This window comes from Pieris brassicae, chromosome Z (assembly GCF_905147105.1).
Source record: "Pieris brassicae chromosome Z, ilPieBrab1.1, whole genome shotgun sequence".
In the NCBI taxonomy this organism is placed as follows: Eukaryota; Metazoa; Arthropoda; class Insecta; order Lepidoptera; family Pieridae; genus Pieris; species Pieris brassicae.
In genome coordinates, this window is record NC_059680.1 from 7,725,389 (window position 1) to 7,743,196 (window position 17,808).

The 17,808-nt window shown below is 34.4% G+C and overlaps 1 protein-coding gene across 2 annotated transcripts in view; it reads right to left on the minus strand.

Moving 5' to 3' along the window:
- Positions 1-1,673: 1,673 nt before the first annotated feature.
- LOC123718585 (protein bric-a-brac 1-like) overlaps positions 1,674-17,808 on the minus strand; it is a 158,585-nt gene continuing 142,450 nt past the window's right edge. Inside the window, exons 2-5 of one of the 2 annotated variants that reach the window (XM_045675224.1) lie at positions 9,468-9,525; positions 8,222-8,485; positions 6,896-7,062; positions 1,674-6,456 (exon numbers count right to left, since the gene is read on the minus strand). In XM_045675224.1, the coding sequence (XP_045531180.1) occupies positions 5,965-6,456; positions 6,896-7,062; positions 8,222-8,485; positions 9,468-9,525 (981 nt within the window). In that variant the 3' untranslated portion in view covers positions 1,674-5,964. Of the gene's footprint in view, positions 6,457-6,895; positions 7,063-8,221; positions 8,489-9,467; positions 9,526-17,808 lie in introns of both variants that reach the window. The other variant, XM_045675223.1, reaches the window with a different exon arrangement.

Here is a 17,808-nt window from a genome sequence, read left to right on the forward strand (position 1 = left end):
ATTAGAGATCTAAGCTATCCTATCTCTTAAGTTGGACCAGACTGCTCACGGTGTGCCAATATAATTTAAAGTCAGTTAAGTAGTTCAGGAGTCCATCGCGGACAAACATCGTGACAGGAGATTTATATATAATAAAATTTATGACTAATATACATAATTTAATTTTTTTGGGAAAGGTATAAGATCAAGCGGATTGCTTTGAATTAAGTGCAAATTGCTGCCCCTGAACGCCTGCTACGCCGTGTTGCCTCACCTTTGAGGAAATGGTGCGCTTTTTTCTTGAATTGCCCTTAGTCGTATATGTTCGGAACCCAGTTGTGAGCGTCGAGCGTCGAGTTATTGTTGGTTGGTTTTGCATTCTGCCTCGGTGTCCAATAATGGAATTCAAACATAGAAGGTCAAGTCGACAAAATACATATTAAGCTATACCTCTTAAACGAACTTTTTACGAACGACACACTTGCGGCAAAGCCGATGCAACCACGGACAATAATAAAAATGGATTATGTCATGGAATACATACAGATAAATGAATAATCAATAATATCCTGTCAATTAGTTTGCAGGTACTGTAAGGAATTTTCATTGTTTACTTTCATCTATTCTATTCTTCTAATATATATTCTTAACGATCAGACTAGTATTGAATTTATAAAAAACAAATCAATTAGAATGACCTATCATTCGTCCGTCAAGTACCCAAGTGAAAAATAATGAGTTGATGATGTAGCGAGCACGCTATGTCAATTTAATCCCCTATAAGAATGTAAGTAATTTTTTTTATTATTCTCTCTTTAAATTAGATAATTAAAGATTAGTTTTGAGGTTCCCAATTCGATGGTTCGATACGATACAAGATGCACCTTAAGAGGTGAAGGTTATTATTTTATGTGATTATTATCAAAATACTTGCTAAGGCTAAAGAGGTAATACGACAGAATCTCGGCTAGATTTCCAGACTTTGGGGCGATCGTTAACGGCCACGTCTGTTTTAATGTAAAGTGGGAACAAACCGTGAACTATGTGGTTTCAAATTATTTGAGTATAATTATGTAGCCAAGTTCACATTTCAAGGATCGTCATGCTCGCTTAAATGTCATTGCTTGTGGTTGCGTCCGTGCGTCGGGTTTTCTCTCTTTCTAAAATATGGAGAGGGGGCTGATGGCTGGACATACGTGATACTCGTGAACGCGTGCTACTTCTGGTGACTGATCGTACTTAAATTCGTGGATGCGGTGATGTTAGTTATTTCGATTATGTATTTCCGTGTTATTCCGACGAGAATGTAAGTGCAGGCTCCTATTTCACCATGCCTCCTGATGCTGATAGAGAATCTTTGACAAATCTTTGTTTTTAATTTATTTTATTATTATTTATTACTTAAGGTTGCATGTGGGACATGGTGTAATGGTTGCAGCTACTTATATACGTGTAAAACATTGTACATATGCGCAGTATTAATTTGGGAGTACTGTATAGTGGTGAATCTATTGAATGACTTTCGAGAAAGCTACATCTCTGTAAAGCTATATACATATATAATACATCTACCTTATTTTGTTCTTATAATATCCGAAGGTAGCGCTTCTGTCAAAACTTTGGTTTCGCGATTGGGAGTTACAAACTTTCGGCGCTGGGGTTTGGTAAAAATAAAACGACACTATTGATCTATTTTATATATTTAATCAGACAACGGTACACTGTGACATAACGAACTTAACATTACTGAATCATTATACAATACTACATAGGTAATAATTTAGTTGAAATCGCATTAATTAAAATCAGATATGCATAAAGTCAACAGCTACAGACCGAAATTCAAGAAATACATCAAAATTGTACTTGACGATTTTTAATCAACAATTTTTTTTGAAGAAATTTTCATAAATGAAGTTTGTTACATCAATAGAAGGATATTTGTGACACGCCTCAGCATCATTCGGATAATTATTACATCTAATACATTCATATCAGCGTACCTACTTAACTAAACTTTGTTTGATCTCGATAATGTAAATCATACAATGATTTAAGGAACAAAGTGAGAAACGCAAACGAAAAAATTAACAACAATATTCGAACTTGTATAATGACTATTTTATGCTATACCATGATTTCAATGTTCACTACATAAATTACAATGAAAAATATTTCTGAGACCCCTGTACTTTGTACCAAATAAAAATACAGGGGTAGGAGAAATAAGTCTAAACTAAGGATATTGAATTATATATCATTGGCATAAGGAACCACAAGGAAACATAACAACATTATAGCAATCGAGTAAGCTGTGTGCCTTGAAATAGTTCTGTATCAAATTACGCAAAACCATTTACATATTGAACGCAGGCGTTAAACGTCAAATCATTGGTATAGATACTGTTTACATAACATTGTTCAAGCCATATTGTTTCGGACAAAATAATAATAGCAATGTATGCTCAATGTATGTACGTTTCCTTGTGTACAGAAAGCCTTAAAAAAAATAGGTACTATATATCCATAGTTGACCATCATTGAAGACGTATCTTTACTTACAACTAAACAGTCATATTTAAAAATGTTTTTAATAAAAACTGAAATAATATTTTTGGTGAATCTATAAGTAAGAGCGATCAATAAAACTTTGAGCCCACAATGACGGTAGGAATTTAACTAAAAATAAATAACACAATTAGGTATAGCTGACAAAAATTGTGATTTTGTTCTTTACAATCAAATTATTTTTAGTATCACAAAAATGAAATTACTTTTAAAAATAATGATGTCATGATAAAAGCACAGTATCCAAGTGCTTAACACAATACACTTCATACAGCTCATACTTGATGAAGATACAAAGAGTTTACAGTACGCAGCCGGCCAATTTGACCTGAATAGGTACATACATTTAAGGTAATTATTTCACTTAACTATCACGAAAAATAACACATTTTACTTAGGTAAGTATATCGTATGCAATCGAATCGTAATTTTCCACTCGGAATAATAAATAAGTTAAATTTTCATTAAATATGACTACGAAACACCGAATGTGCTGTAAATGAACAATCCATGTTCAGACGAATGGCACATTGCATCTCTGCACTGTTATACTGATTTCAAATAAAATATATAGAATTAATTTTGGACGCCGAAAAGTGATCTAACGCTTGCCAGTCAGGGTATAACCACATCGGCCAAATATATAATTTTTGTATATTTTTTTTCTATATAATACTCATATGTTAATTTTATAATATAATTTTGAATTTTTATTATTCTAAAAATTTATAGTAACGTTCAGTACGGTCGAATGGCAGTGGCTAGGACCGGATAGTTCAGTGAGCCATTCGATAGCTGGTAAGCGGCGTATACGCATGAATGTGGTATTAGATATACTGTTTAAACTCCCGGCCTAATCCACTGCCACGGGCCGCTCTCTGCCGATCATCGCCGCACCCGTTCCAACACTAACTGTGGTCAAAAAATTTGGAAGGCACTTTCTACTTTTTTCAAAATTTTTAATTTAGTTTTTGAACACATTAGCCTAGACTTATACAATAGAAAATATGCGTAGTAACATTTACCAAATTTACGCAATACACCTGAAACGTATAGGCCGTTTATATAACATTTTTTACCTAGGTTAACCATTTTCCAAAAAGATAGCCAAAAGTTTCAACACTAGATTTGATTTGTGAATGTATTTTATAATAATTTGGTCTTTTTATATAATTACAAATTTTTCAAACTTAAACCGAATGCGTTAATCCAAATTCCAAACAATAGTGAGATATCAAGGCCACTTAGAGACTTACTTTATACATATTTCGAACATTCTGCGACGAGACTCGCTTGGACGAAGCGCCGGAGCCCTCTTGGGACACCGGCACTTTGTCCTCCCCCACCATTAGTTTTGTGATAAACGCCAACGAATATCCGCCAACAATACCTAAATAATGGTATACCCTTGCGGCAAGAATTTCCGTATACATACTTATAATTTTTCCCGCCGAAACTATTAATAAAAATAACTTTGTATCCGTTTATGAAGGTGCTGATAAATTAAATTTGTACATATACACCTTATTTTATGTTTTTCTATAATCGCTTTCACGTTAGAGACACTGATTGGGAATGTCAGGTCAGCCGAAGCCCTTACACTCGGCGAGGATGTTCGTAGGCAGTGTCACCCGCGTGAGCACGCTACACGTACACAGCTAATCTAAGTTAATTGAAAATGTATATTCTAGCTACGAGATAGGTTAACAGGCGTTCAAGGGATGATCTTCAAACGCTTGGCGAGTGTTTAGTGCTTCTAAACCTAACATGGACAAGCCAGTATTCCTCCTTACATTAACGACATTTATTAAATATTTTTTATAACATTAGATATACTACGAGATCTTGATTGTTAATATGTGGTATAGTCAAAGAATAACCATTTGAATTTTTTTTATTTCAAGAAATCGTTATATTAGATATAAATGTATGTCAGTTGGCATACGAGGCCAATAAATGATTACACTTCTATCTCTAAATACTTCCATACTTTGACTATAATATGTAGACATAAACCGTAATATTCTAACACGGACATCAATTGGAATGATACTGAGAGACATTAAAAGCTGACATCGATTTTGAGTTAATGCAGAGAGGTTGGGCGAGCCATATCTAATTTAGCCTAACATTTGGAACAATCACTACAGGCTAAAGATACATCTATAATACATTTGGCGATCACTAATTCTACAAAATATGTATGTGTGATTTGCTGAAGTGAACGAGAAGTCTGGCTCGGGGGAAGCCGCAAGCAACACTCACTACTACGCTATAGAACCCATATCGACACCATGACGACATGCAAGTTATAAAGATTTTATTTAGGGTTACAACTAGAGCTAATTTATAATTTTGTCTTATATATTTTGCATGTATTCCACTGAATAATGATTAGGTATACCAAACAGTCTTTTGAATCGGGCCAAATGAGTTAAATTTTGATATATATGTTATTAATATTATAGATGGATCTAGGTTACGTTCTTAACTTTACACATATAATTTCACAGTGGTGTCATAATAGAATTTGAATAAAGCTTTACCAAGCTTCGAAGGTAGACCACTAAAAACCGCTTTCGATTTTCCACAATGTTACATTAGATATACAGGGTGGTACAGTTCGTAAACATAGATTTTGTAGGACTATAAAAGTCTGAACTTCCAAGTAAATATTACTTATAAGATGAGAAACAAATACGTACATTGTCATTTAGAACTGGACTTATGTCCAGATAAGATAATTTATACGCTTTCCAGGAAAAAGGTGCGTTCTGGCAGAAAATAGGGTTGGTCATGGATCAAAAATGTTTGATAACTTACAAACTTTATAAATCGTGAAACACATCAAGTATCATCTTATAATAGATGCTATATATGCATTTGCATTCGCAGCTACAAGAGTTTATCTCTTTTAAGGTGGTAGCTACGTTTTAATTTTATTATTACACCACTGAACCAATACAGTTACTAAAGCGAGCGGGTGGGCAGCTCTCGCAAGCGTTGCTGCCCCTCGCTCGCGCTCTCTAACAAAATACATATAATTAATAATATAATAATACACTTAGTGTGCCACTGGAACACGTACATAAACGATTATTTATAATCAAAATAATTATTATAATTAAACTAAACATAATCTTTCATAGTAATACAAAATTTGTAACTAAACAACGAGCAATGTATTGCACAGGGAGTCCACTTTAAACAGTATGTAATTAAATGATGAAATAATGCAGACAAAATAATGTCGAATAAACACAGGTTTAGCAGAATATACTTGCACCGCGATGCAGTACGAGAAATTCTTTAGAAATAACCGATTGAGTTACGGTTCGAAACAAAATAGGGATAGGCAGGCATCGGTGGCGGCAGACCAATCGGGGTCTGAGGCAGCACCGGGCCCGCGGCCTGGCTTCAGATGTTCTCAGCACGCCCATCTGCCTGGGGCGCCTCCATTTTCACCGGCAGCGGGGACGACAGGTCTTTGCCATTCTTTGCCACGGTTACCGGTGTCTTCGGTGGGCCCATTTCGGTGATATCGGCAATCACATCTCGTTCTCCATAACGGCTGTCTGGTCTAGGCGATACGAATGGGCGGAAGGGGTCAGCTGGCTTTGGAGGTTCGAGCGCGTGCCCGGGAGGAGGTGGTGAGCAGAGAGGAGATTCTAAGCCGGTAGACAGCGGTGAAGGTAAGCGTGGAGACTGCAGTGGTAGAGGGGGTAGGCCTAGATGAGGCGGGTGGTCGGGCGGCCTTTGTGCGGCCACTACCATGTTGCACATCTGACGTCGTAGACCATGAGCCACTGCAGCCACAGCAGCGGCTGCGGCAGCATTTGGTGACACTCCTCCTTCGCGCCCGTTGCCGCAGGGTACCGGGTAGGGACTTTGACCCACAGTCATACCATCCTGGAAACGCACATGTAAAATATTGTACACGTTTTTGTTACAAGCACATTTTAATAGAGCTCTTACTTTTCGAAACAGTTGTTTTCGAAAAGTAAGATACTACTTTCGTGGATATCTGTCACGTACCATTTGCATGATTAAAAAACAATTTCTCTTGAGTTGATTACAATGAAGCAGTAATTATATAACGCAAACGGTCGGGAGTTGAGCAGATTTCCAAGAAATCTTAATTAAATCTAACGCGATGGAAATCGCCAGCCAATTACAATAATTGAAGTTCGCAAAGGCATATTCGCATTAGCAGAACGAAGGGTGGGTCAGTGTAGGCAATGAATCAAACGCATGAACAATAAAAGATGCAATTCCGTTTTGTTCGGACGTTTGTGTTTTATCGATGGAAGTAATTGCCCCCATAAATGGTTGTAGTGTATATACTGACCGTGATTTGAGGATAGACGGGCAACACTTCTTCCTTGATGTGATGAGCGGTGTGGGAAGCGTGTGAATCCCGGAAAACTACGGCTCGGATCACGCCACGAATGTGTTCATCGGGCCACACTCCTAGCAAGATGCGCTGTGGCCGACCGCGACCTTTTGGTCTCAAATCTGCAATGACACACAACAGTAAAGCGTGAACAGGCAACGCACAAGAGTTTGCCGGGGACTCTCGCATTCCGTTAAATCAAATCGTCTTTCGAAGAAAAGATTTACGGGAATGGCGGTGACTTTTGCAAAATACGGCGTGAAATAAACTGCTATATAAGTTACATTTGCGGTAAATATAATTAAAGTTAGCTAATTGTCCTTATAATTTCCAAAGCGAAAGACAAAATTATTTGTTTAGATAAAAATGATTTATTATTATTCAAATTAATTACTATTAAAGGAAGCTGGTCGACATTAATAATGACTACGTGTCTTTTATATCACCATTGACGTTAACGGTAATTCTATTACCAGCTAATCTTCGGATTTACCACAAAAATAACTAATATGGATATAACCTCTATAATCTATATTCGAAACATTCAGAACGTGTTTTGCAAAAAGAACAGAATACTCATTTCACATTATAATACAGATATAATTAAACAATAAATTCGCAGATTAAGGCACATTAGCAATTTAAATAAGTATTATTGTTTTGTTCCGTAAGACTAACTTGCAGAACTAAACAATAAAATTGACATGAGAAAAATTCGCATCAAAGCATTCGCATAGCATAACATAAATGTACTGTACATTGTGTAATCTCCTATATATGTTGTGCCTTCGTTTTAGACATTTAACGGAAAACTTTATAGTTTAACGGTAATTACAAAATGACTAACAAAAAATAGTGGCAAATCAAATCGTTGGAAATTTGTTAGTAACATTGACATTTTAGTTTTTTTTAGTATTATTTATCTTTAGATAAAATATCCTCACAACACAACACAACACGACACAACAAATATTTTCACTCGATTCAATCATTTAACCACTTGCAAGTAAACCTTTTATTCACATTCTACGCGAATATCATTTTTCTTTTCATTCTTCACATAACAAACCACTCGAACACCTCATATACACATTTCACTCATAATTGGAATTGTGTGACAGTTTTACTTTACTTTTTTTTGAATTCGATAAATAATACCTAGTTTTGCAAATAAATTTTTGTCTTAAGTATAATTAACATTTAATATGACAAAACTCGTACTAAGAATTGTAAAGTAAAGCGATTGATTTGCCTCTAACAAAATAATTCTATTCCACATACCTGTACCACCATCAGCACTGGGTCCCAGCATATTGTGGACCCGATTTGCGTAGAGAACAAATGTGGGGTATGGTATATCGTATTTCCTTGCAGCTTGTGACAGAGAAAGTCCCTCCTTCAGTACAGAGAAGATTGCTTCTGCCATTGTTTCTGGCCTCCAGGACTTTAACGGGCCGCGTTCGCGAAATCGTAAGTTGTGCACCAGGCTCTGATTGGTATTCCAGCACTTCTGCCACATTGACTGGAGCTGGTATTGGTAGCTATCTACTGAAATTTAAAAATAATAGTATTAATGCAAGGGGTAAAAATATAAAAAGTAAACATAAGATTCATTCGCTAAGAATTTCTACGTTTTACGTTTCGATGGGACCAATTATAATCAACAAATTCCAAAATTTGCAAGTAAAAAGAATAACATTTTATTATTTTACGTTCCAACTGTAACATTTCTTTTAGACAGGCTGACAGGTGGTCGGTTGTATGTTAATAGTTTTAAACTATGAAAATAGCCCGTAAATGTTTGCTTTTATTGTTGTGATAAATATAGCTCATTATGTGGTTTGGTAAAAGTGAGGTCACCGTGATTATTAAGATGCTGATGAAGAAGTTCAAGTTGGAATAGTTCAATTACGTACTCTTTAGGGGAGGTAACCTTAGTACCGTAAATATCTCTATCTCTAAACACTGCTATCTCAAGATAATGCACTAAGCTAATGAATTGAAAGGCACTAAGCGTCGATCAATAATCGTTAGGTTCCAGTAAATGAGTTGATTAAATAAAGATAGACAGACCAATGAAGCCTTAATAAAAAAATAAATTAAATTAAATACTAAAAAACTTTACTAAATACTTAATAAGACTTTCTGTACCGTGCAATTTTAAAATAGATTGAAATATACTTTAAAATTATATAATTAAATAGTGAAACCACAGCTAGCCAACGCTCTGCACACTCATACATTGGTACAGAAAAAAAAATTTAATTGAATGAGACTGGCATCAAAAAGAAACGTAAGAAAAGCAATTGATAGATTCATTAATAAAAAAATTAATGGAAAATTGAGTTCAAAGTGTGAGGGGCCAATTTTGGATATACATACCTAGATCGTTAAACAAAATTCTCAATCAAGATACCGAAAGTTTGGACTAAAAGGTTCTTCTGAAAGTTGGGACAAATGGGATGCCTAGGGATGAGACTTGCTTTGGATCGTGGAGTAAAAACAATACATTAATTCCTTAACTGACCTGCGAGTGACGATGTGGAAGCGCCAAGCCAAGCATGGGAGTTCTCAAGAATCTTCGCCTGAAACAGCAAATACAAATGTATGTGTTAATACAAATATACCATTGTATAGAAATGAAACCAGCCACTAAACGTTAGATAAAGATTTCTGAGTTGCAGGTAAAAAATATCGCTGAAAGTGATTAATAAGTTAAATGTACGAGTTGATTTACGGAGAATACCGAGTTAAACTTCGCTGGAGGCGAGATTCACGCCAACCGTTACTCACGTGAAAAGTTAAACGGAATACGAGGAATGAAAAAAATATTTTTACTGTTTTTAAAATACGTAATAAACCAAGCATTGAATGCTCAACGCTCACCAACATGTCCACAACAATAGTGCTTTTTTTAATCGAAGTATTCATCATGATTTCACCGTGGAAAAACCACAATTTTTGTTTGACATGTTCGCTTTGAAGAGCCGAATTGTAAACATTTTAAAGTAACTTGACAGTGAATTTATTTCACAAACGTTTTGACTGCCTGAAGCCCAAACTGTCGAAATTATACAACTAGACGCAGTTTTTCTATCAGATTTATATTAAATACAATAAAACCATTAGGAAAGGAGCCTTATAGCACGCCTGAAATGTGTCGTCTATTTCCATTTTAAATACGTATTGTGTTTTATGAATACCTTCGTATATAATTGTTTTCCCGAGTGTGCCTAATAATATTATGGGCAAGTCACTCGCGCGGCACATTCATAAATCTATTTTATCGTTTGCCAGCAATAAATTTTATTTCGGGATCTTTAATTCTTTGTTATTGAATTGGATTTTAGTGTTTATTTGGGTAAACAAACAATACATTTCAAACGGCACTCGGTGCACGTGCATGAAGCGTAAATAAGACTAGCCGTACTGCGCGGCGTCGATTCATAAAAATTTATTTCCGAAATGCCTAATTTACTATTGAAGTTACTCGGCGCTTTTGTCCGGGATCACAATTAAAAGTTCGATAAAGTTTTGTTACGATGTACAAAGACTGCCGCTCTTTGCTGGAGCGATTACTGGTTCAACGTAAATAAACTGCACTATGTGAGCGGGTCCGAGTCGGTAGCGGTCGTAAACTTCCTGATCGAGATTGGTAGGTGTAAATTAAAACATGAATCAATTTATTCATCGGACTACCGTTATGGTTGTTGTGAATTTCAAACAATTGGCTACTATTCTCAGAGACCTAACGTCAATTATTTCAAAAATTTCAAATAAATGAAGTCTGTAACAGTAGCTAAACTACTAAAATATAATAATGCAACGCGTAAATTGAAGCTATGTTACACTGCACTTGCCAAGATTATATCCGATGACTCATAAATCTCACTCGACAATACATTCGCAAAAGTAATTTTAAAAAGTTTTCTCCTTAAATTTAGTCATTACTTTATACTATATAGTATCGCAAGGCTTCAAGAGATATAAAATGAATTATATTTTAATGCAATAATGCAAAGGTAATTTGGCTGGCGTAACTTATTATGCACATTCGCCATAATATTCACCGTAATTGCGTAATACAGAAGCTTATTACGGTATTTCCTTACTTTCTGATGATGAAATGGGAGAAAATAATGACTAACACAATTTACAAGCTATTTTACTATTATTAGGAGTTCATGTGTAATAGGAAATTTATAAGTGCGTGTTGGTCAAAGGGCAGATTGTTACAAGTTTAAAATACTGAAGTGGCTTTACATCCGACAGCTCGCTTTACTATATTAAAATTAGCTTAAGTATGTAAATAAGTGAATTTATTAGGTATGTGAAATTTATATCTGAATTAAAAATGTCAGACAGAGTAACCTACCGTATTGTCTTTTGTTAACATGACTTTTTCACATTAAGAAAACACTTTTTAAACGGATTGAAGTTATGTTTTATTATTATTTCATTTATTAGTATCAAGTATTATTATTAATACATAGCTTCAATCCTTTTAAAAAGTGTTTTCTTAAGAGTAACCTACCTCCAGTCAAGGTTTAAAAGTTAAACTAAATGTGACAAAAATCGATTGATCCCTATGGAAGAGTAAGAGTCCTGGAAAATTTCCTTAGCATTATACTTTTAAATATAAAAATTATCACCAATAGTTAGTTACAACACGTACATTTTATTTAGCATAACTATGATTTCATACACGGCATGTAGGCATATTTAAAGGTATATTAATAATAATTCTAATTGAGATCAATTGAACTAACTCGTCTCACCCTTGACCCTAATGAAATGTATAAAGAGACCGTTCTTCCGACGGACCGATCTAACCAATGCTTACTCATATTAAATACTATGTAAAAATCTGCTGCTATTTTAATAAATATAAAGATTAAATCGTGAAAGGGTGCCGTCGGTAGTCTGGGCTCCTTTTAAAAAACCGTTGCTTCATCATCGTTATGTGGTGATGATGGAGCAATAGGTGTGCGCATATTCCACGCCGGGAAGTGATATTCTTATACGTTCATAATAGTATATTTCATTACAAGTGCAGAAAGCCTGTCATTGCAAAGAGGTCCGACAAATATGCCGAGCCGAGGCGCAGCCGAAGGTGAGGGTTGACTGTCGGAACGTCGGAAGTTGCAATGACGGTTCCGCACGTGTACTTAACAACTATTTTTAATACAGTTGCGAAAAAATTAAGCAATTTAATAAAACTATTTGCTTTTTTCTTTCCTCTCCACGCAATAAATTCGTGGTATGTAGATATGTAGCGACTTTTTGACTTCTCCGGTAAAATGTTCTCCGAAGCATTTTGTGCAATTATACTGAGTTCGGGTGGTGTTAATTCAAATAAAATATCGACAAAATTACTCATTTTGTGCAACAAACAACTAAACTAGCAAGAACATTTTTCGAAAATAGCGCCAACCGTAAAATAATATGAGCAGGGTTATTTTGTTTGCTTCACACATTCTGGGTAGGCAAAGGGAACTATGCTCATACAGCCAAGTCTTCAGTAGAATTTTTTATTGCTATGAAATCAAACCTAACCTAACTCTAGATTAAATCGAATCATTTAATCTGATACTAAAACAAAAAGTAGCTTCTTTTAAAAATATTTGCATGAATCATAAAAACTTCTATGAATTTTTTGTAGCAAAAACTTCGTGGTTGGTTTTTTCTTTTTAATATACATTGCTACATACTATACATCCGTCTCTGCAATACGCTAATTTGAGCAACTGTATTAAAAAATATTTTATCATACTTCTGATTCGAGTTTTTCATATAAAACAATTATAATTATTTAAACGGCCCATCGTGCTCAACAGGTTGCTGTCGACTTGATAGATTTAAGGATCTGGATCGTATAATATAAATCAATATTGGTTCAAAGAAATCTCTGAAGTGAAATGTTCCGTGTTTAATAACTACTTGTAGGTAAATGTTCCGTTAATGCAGGGTAGCTTACGGGGCATACCAAGTGAACCAGTGTACTACGCCTCATGAAGCAAGAGATTGTTGAGAGGAGTTCAAGACCGGTCAGTTACCAACGTACAGTATCTCACTTGACACAAAGCAACCTATTTACTAATGATATATATAGAATACTCGCGGACCCGACAGACGTTGTCCTGTCTTAACTATGAATATTAATTTCGAATTGGTATAATTAACTAAAAATGCTTTATGATATACAGTTTTGTTGGGTATTCCGCCATGGGAACAGGCGACATATAACTGACCATGTGAAAACGTGGATTTTCAAGATTAATGCCACAAACAATTAGCGACTGTATTTTTTTATAAATGTATGATGCATTTATTTTAAACGATATTAATTTTTTTACATCCTCTGACGATATTTGCAGCAAGCATTCTGTCAATGTTATGTCAAACGCCAACGCCAGGTTATAAAAAAAATTGAATGAAATGAAAAAATATTGCTATCGTAACAAAGGTATTCTTAAATTTTCTTTAAAAAAGAATTAGAGAAATCAGTCCAGCCGTTCACGCGTGAAACCGTGACCAAGGGAAATAGGGGTTCATATATATATATATATATAGATTAGTTAATTTTAATTGATAATTTATGCCTTAATACAAATTATATACAGAATTTAAAAATAATAAAACTAAAGATACCAACAAAGACTAATAGCTATTTTGAATTTCACTATTATACTTATTATTTTGGCTTTAATAAGTTTAGCAGCAATTTCATAATCAAACATGTACTTATTTAATTTATTAGTATTTAGTAAATTTTTAAAATTTATAGGGCTGCACGCCTAGTCTGAGAAGAACTCCGAAAACTAAACTCTTATTTGCAAATCCATGACAGATAAGCCATGGAAGATAGGCCGAAAATTAATTATAAAAAGCTAACTTATACAACGATGGCATGAAATTCCGTTGAGTAAAGTATAACGCGAATAAGCGAAGGGCGAAATGTTAGTGTTCACGCGGCAAATGAAAGTTAAGCAGCATTGGTGACAAAGTAACAATCCTACCGAGCCGTTTTCTTTATTTTAAATGAGAATAAAAGCTTGTGGGTATAAAATAAGGAGCCGTGAATTTGCTTTTATGAATTCAGAACTTTATTACGTAGTTTTAATACATTGCATTTTTCTATTTAACTTTAAAAGCGAGTTTACGTTCAACTCGAAATTATATGTTTCGAAACTACGAGATGTAAAAAATTAATTAAAACTTTTCTACAATTTGTTAATGAGAGAGTACAAAATGGATCGAAAAAGTTTTCCGAATTTTTAAAATTAAATCGTTTGCTAGTGTAATATAATAAAGTCACTTAGTATGTGGGTAAGGCGTAGCCAGTAATGCTATACTCGTTTGCTTAATATTAGGTCTATTAGGTTTGCAATTGCTGACAATAGACATCAGCCGTAATAGTCTGGCCAGATTTGAGAAAACTGCAATGAACAATACCACAATAGCCTTCAATACTTCATTATCAACTTGGGTCTCAGGCCGTCCACGGGGCCTGTTCTTCAGGTCAAAATTTCCAGAACGAAAACGTTGGAACCAAAAATGAACTGTGTTTTCTTTTGCAACATGACCGCTATACACATCATTCACCCTTCGAGTCGTTTCCGCAGCACTAGTGCCACGGCGGAACTCGTACTCGTAAATAATGCGATACTTTAAGTTTTCCATTTTGTAAAATGAGTGACGCAAATAGAAAAAAAGAAGAAAAAAACAAATAAATGACGGTCATCGAAGCACAAATACATGAGTAAATAGCTGTACAAATTTGAATTTGAAATTCCTAACCAAAGAGGAGATATTTGAGGTCAAAGTGGCGTACAACAAAACGCCAATTTCATATGTAAGGACCTAATATAATGACATAACAGTATAAGATATAATATCATTGATTGATGGTGGGCAAACATTGCACTTAATATTTTCTTTATCAATGACACAGACTTTAAAACCATTAGAACGAGATCGCCGGTGTTAAATAGCACTGAATTCATTATTTATAAACAAGAAAAATACTATTTTAATTCTAAAAATTCTGTGATAAATAATAAAACTTTCTGCGGTATAATGACTTTGAAATGTGTGCTTTAGCGCCTCAGTATTAGTTGTGTGTGTAGGATTCCACACAAATACGAGCGATTCATTTGTGATAGGAGAGTTAGAGAAGAATGGGAATGGAATCCTCCGAGAGACGAAGGATAACTAATCACACATCCTTTCTACGGCGCTATGGGTGTAATCGTGATGTTAGGCGCCGCGATTCCGAATATTTTTCATATTCTAAAATAAAAAGTCTCAATGTCATATAAATCATTATCATCATCTCGGATTGTAACAAAAAAATCAAGACCTAATTAATTGCGGATTTTTTATAAAGTACATATTAATATTCATAGAGAACTTAGGCTTTTGATAAAATTCTATTTGTTATTAAGTTCTATTGTGATTCATTTAATAGCTGTGTATATACATGGAAATACGATCCGCAATTTCAAAGCGGCTAGCCTACCGCCAGAGCAGGCTATAGAAATCGCTGTCGCTGCTAACATGCTCACTCTCTTAAGGCCGTTGCATTATCCATTTTCACATTACTGCCTTTTTGTTCCACGTTTGATTGTTTAAGCGTGCGTCGATGTGGTATCCAATGGTTACTTTTTTCTATAGTGCTTTCACTTGAAATGGCTTCAGTCAATTGTGGAATATGTTGCTCTTATTGTTTCAGAAGAACAATAACCTTCATTTTATATGTTTACAGCGTCTGAAGGCTTAATAGGCACTTTGAGTCTATTGCACGCATCTCCCGTTGTTGTTATTGTGCCTAGATCTATTCGAGTATTGGAGTATGTTTCTATTTCATTTTTTATTGTTCTACTTTCTATTGCAGACTAGTCGAGTGATTAGACAACGAGGACTGATCATTCCTATAGAATCGTACTTCAACATGCAATGTTGGTATTTTAAATAACTCTGAGAGGTATGGTATAGTTTGCCTGGTTTTCATGTCCCTGCTTTTTACACTCAGCCTTAAAACTTGCGTAGGGATTCTACGCAAATCTTGACCTTTTAACATTGCAAATAGAACTAATCTTTTAGAGTATCTCACTTGACAACATTTAATAATATAATTTATTTTTTTGTTATTGAAATGCATAGTGTAATTTATATAATTTTATTAATAACTCTTATAGACATGTGTTACCACCGAAACTAAAGAAGCTAGTACTACAATGGTTGCCTACTGGCTTACCATGGAGACATAGGACCTGTACTCAAGTATGTATTCACCATTATTGTACCAATTTATCTAAAATGTATCACTTTAGAGTCGAGACGTTTTCCATTAAAGTGAAAAATGTTTGTGTAAATATTGTGATATTTTCCGGAGTTTATTGTAAGATCTATTTCTATGAAAGCCTCGTACAATTTTGAAATGCATCCTCCGTGATGAAATTTCTTCGATAAGTATCATTGACTGTATATTTATTATATGAAATATAATTTAAAAATATCTTAAATTTTGACTGTTTGTGTTACCACTATTACTACTCGTAAGTACACTTCGCAATCACTTTGTTCTTTATTTTAAGTAAAATGAATTGGTTTTAATTGAAATATTTCAAGTAAATGTCGTAGTAATCCGACTCCCTAACACTCTTTAATAATGTCATTCGTTTTATTGAAGATTGCTTTTGAGTACATATTTTATCGTTAATAAAATATGTTTAGTTTATACAATTAATATGATAAGAAGAGTTTATATTTTCTATGTAATAACAGTTGGATAGTACTATATGAATAATTTGTCTGCCCATAAAATATTTACTGTATGCGTGTACATTACGAGCGAGGCCAGGGCGATAGTGGGTAAATAATAAAACAACTTAATTATCGCTGACGATATTTACGTAATAATAAACGCAATAACTTCTTCGTTGAGCGACGTAGGGCGGTGGGCGGGCGGCTAAAAACTTCCAGCTTTTAGTATAGGTCGAAGGTTATTAATTGTGAACGTTTCTATGAGCGCGCATTGTAAATATTTGATACAATAATATGTTTTATTCGTGTAACAAAAGCAATATTCAACAACGCTATAATTATCTGTATTACTAAATTTTGGTTGTATTACGCTAGCTACGAAATTTAATGCCGGAGTAATAAACGGCGTATGAGCAAGAGCAGCTTTTAAGGTTTCAAATTGGTTCTATTACGAACTAATTTAAATTTTCACTCAACAAACAACTCATATGAACGACTGTGAGTAGAGCTATAAATTCAAATTTGTAAGTATTAAGACTGGTCCAAGCAAATTCAACAAAAAAATATATAATATAATCACATGTTTACATTATACAACTAATTATAGATTATTCTCAACACATTTTTATATTCACAGAACTTTTTTTACTCGTTACGTAGGTATCGTATTTATTGTTATAGTTATAACTGAAATTTATGAAGATTTTTTTTTAGTAATCAAGAATCTAATCCTATAACAAAATGAAAACTAATTATGAATAACCTTAAAAGTAATTACTGAGCGGCTCCATATTGTAATAACACGGTGGCGTTTAAACAGAAATTACAATGTAAACAATTCTTATAACCAAATGATGTCTATGTACGTTATGTCATTACATCAAGTTCAACAGCATATGACTGAAAAGTTTTAATTCTTAGCATTAATTAGAGGCACTGTCGTATCTCTAAAGTTAAATATTAGTGAGTCGGTGCTTATGCAAAACGAGTAAGATTTTATTTGACTTCGGCGTAGTTTCGGCGCTGGCGACGATGTAAGCAAGACAAACATGTTAATTATCACCCCACGGCCCTCCCGTCGCCCCCGCATGGCCTCCCAT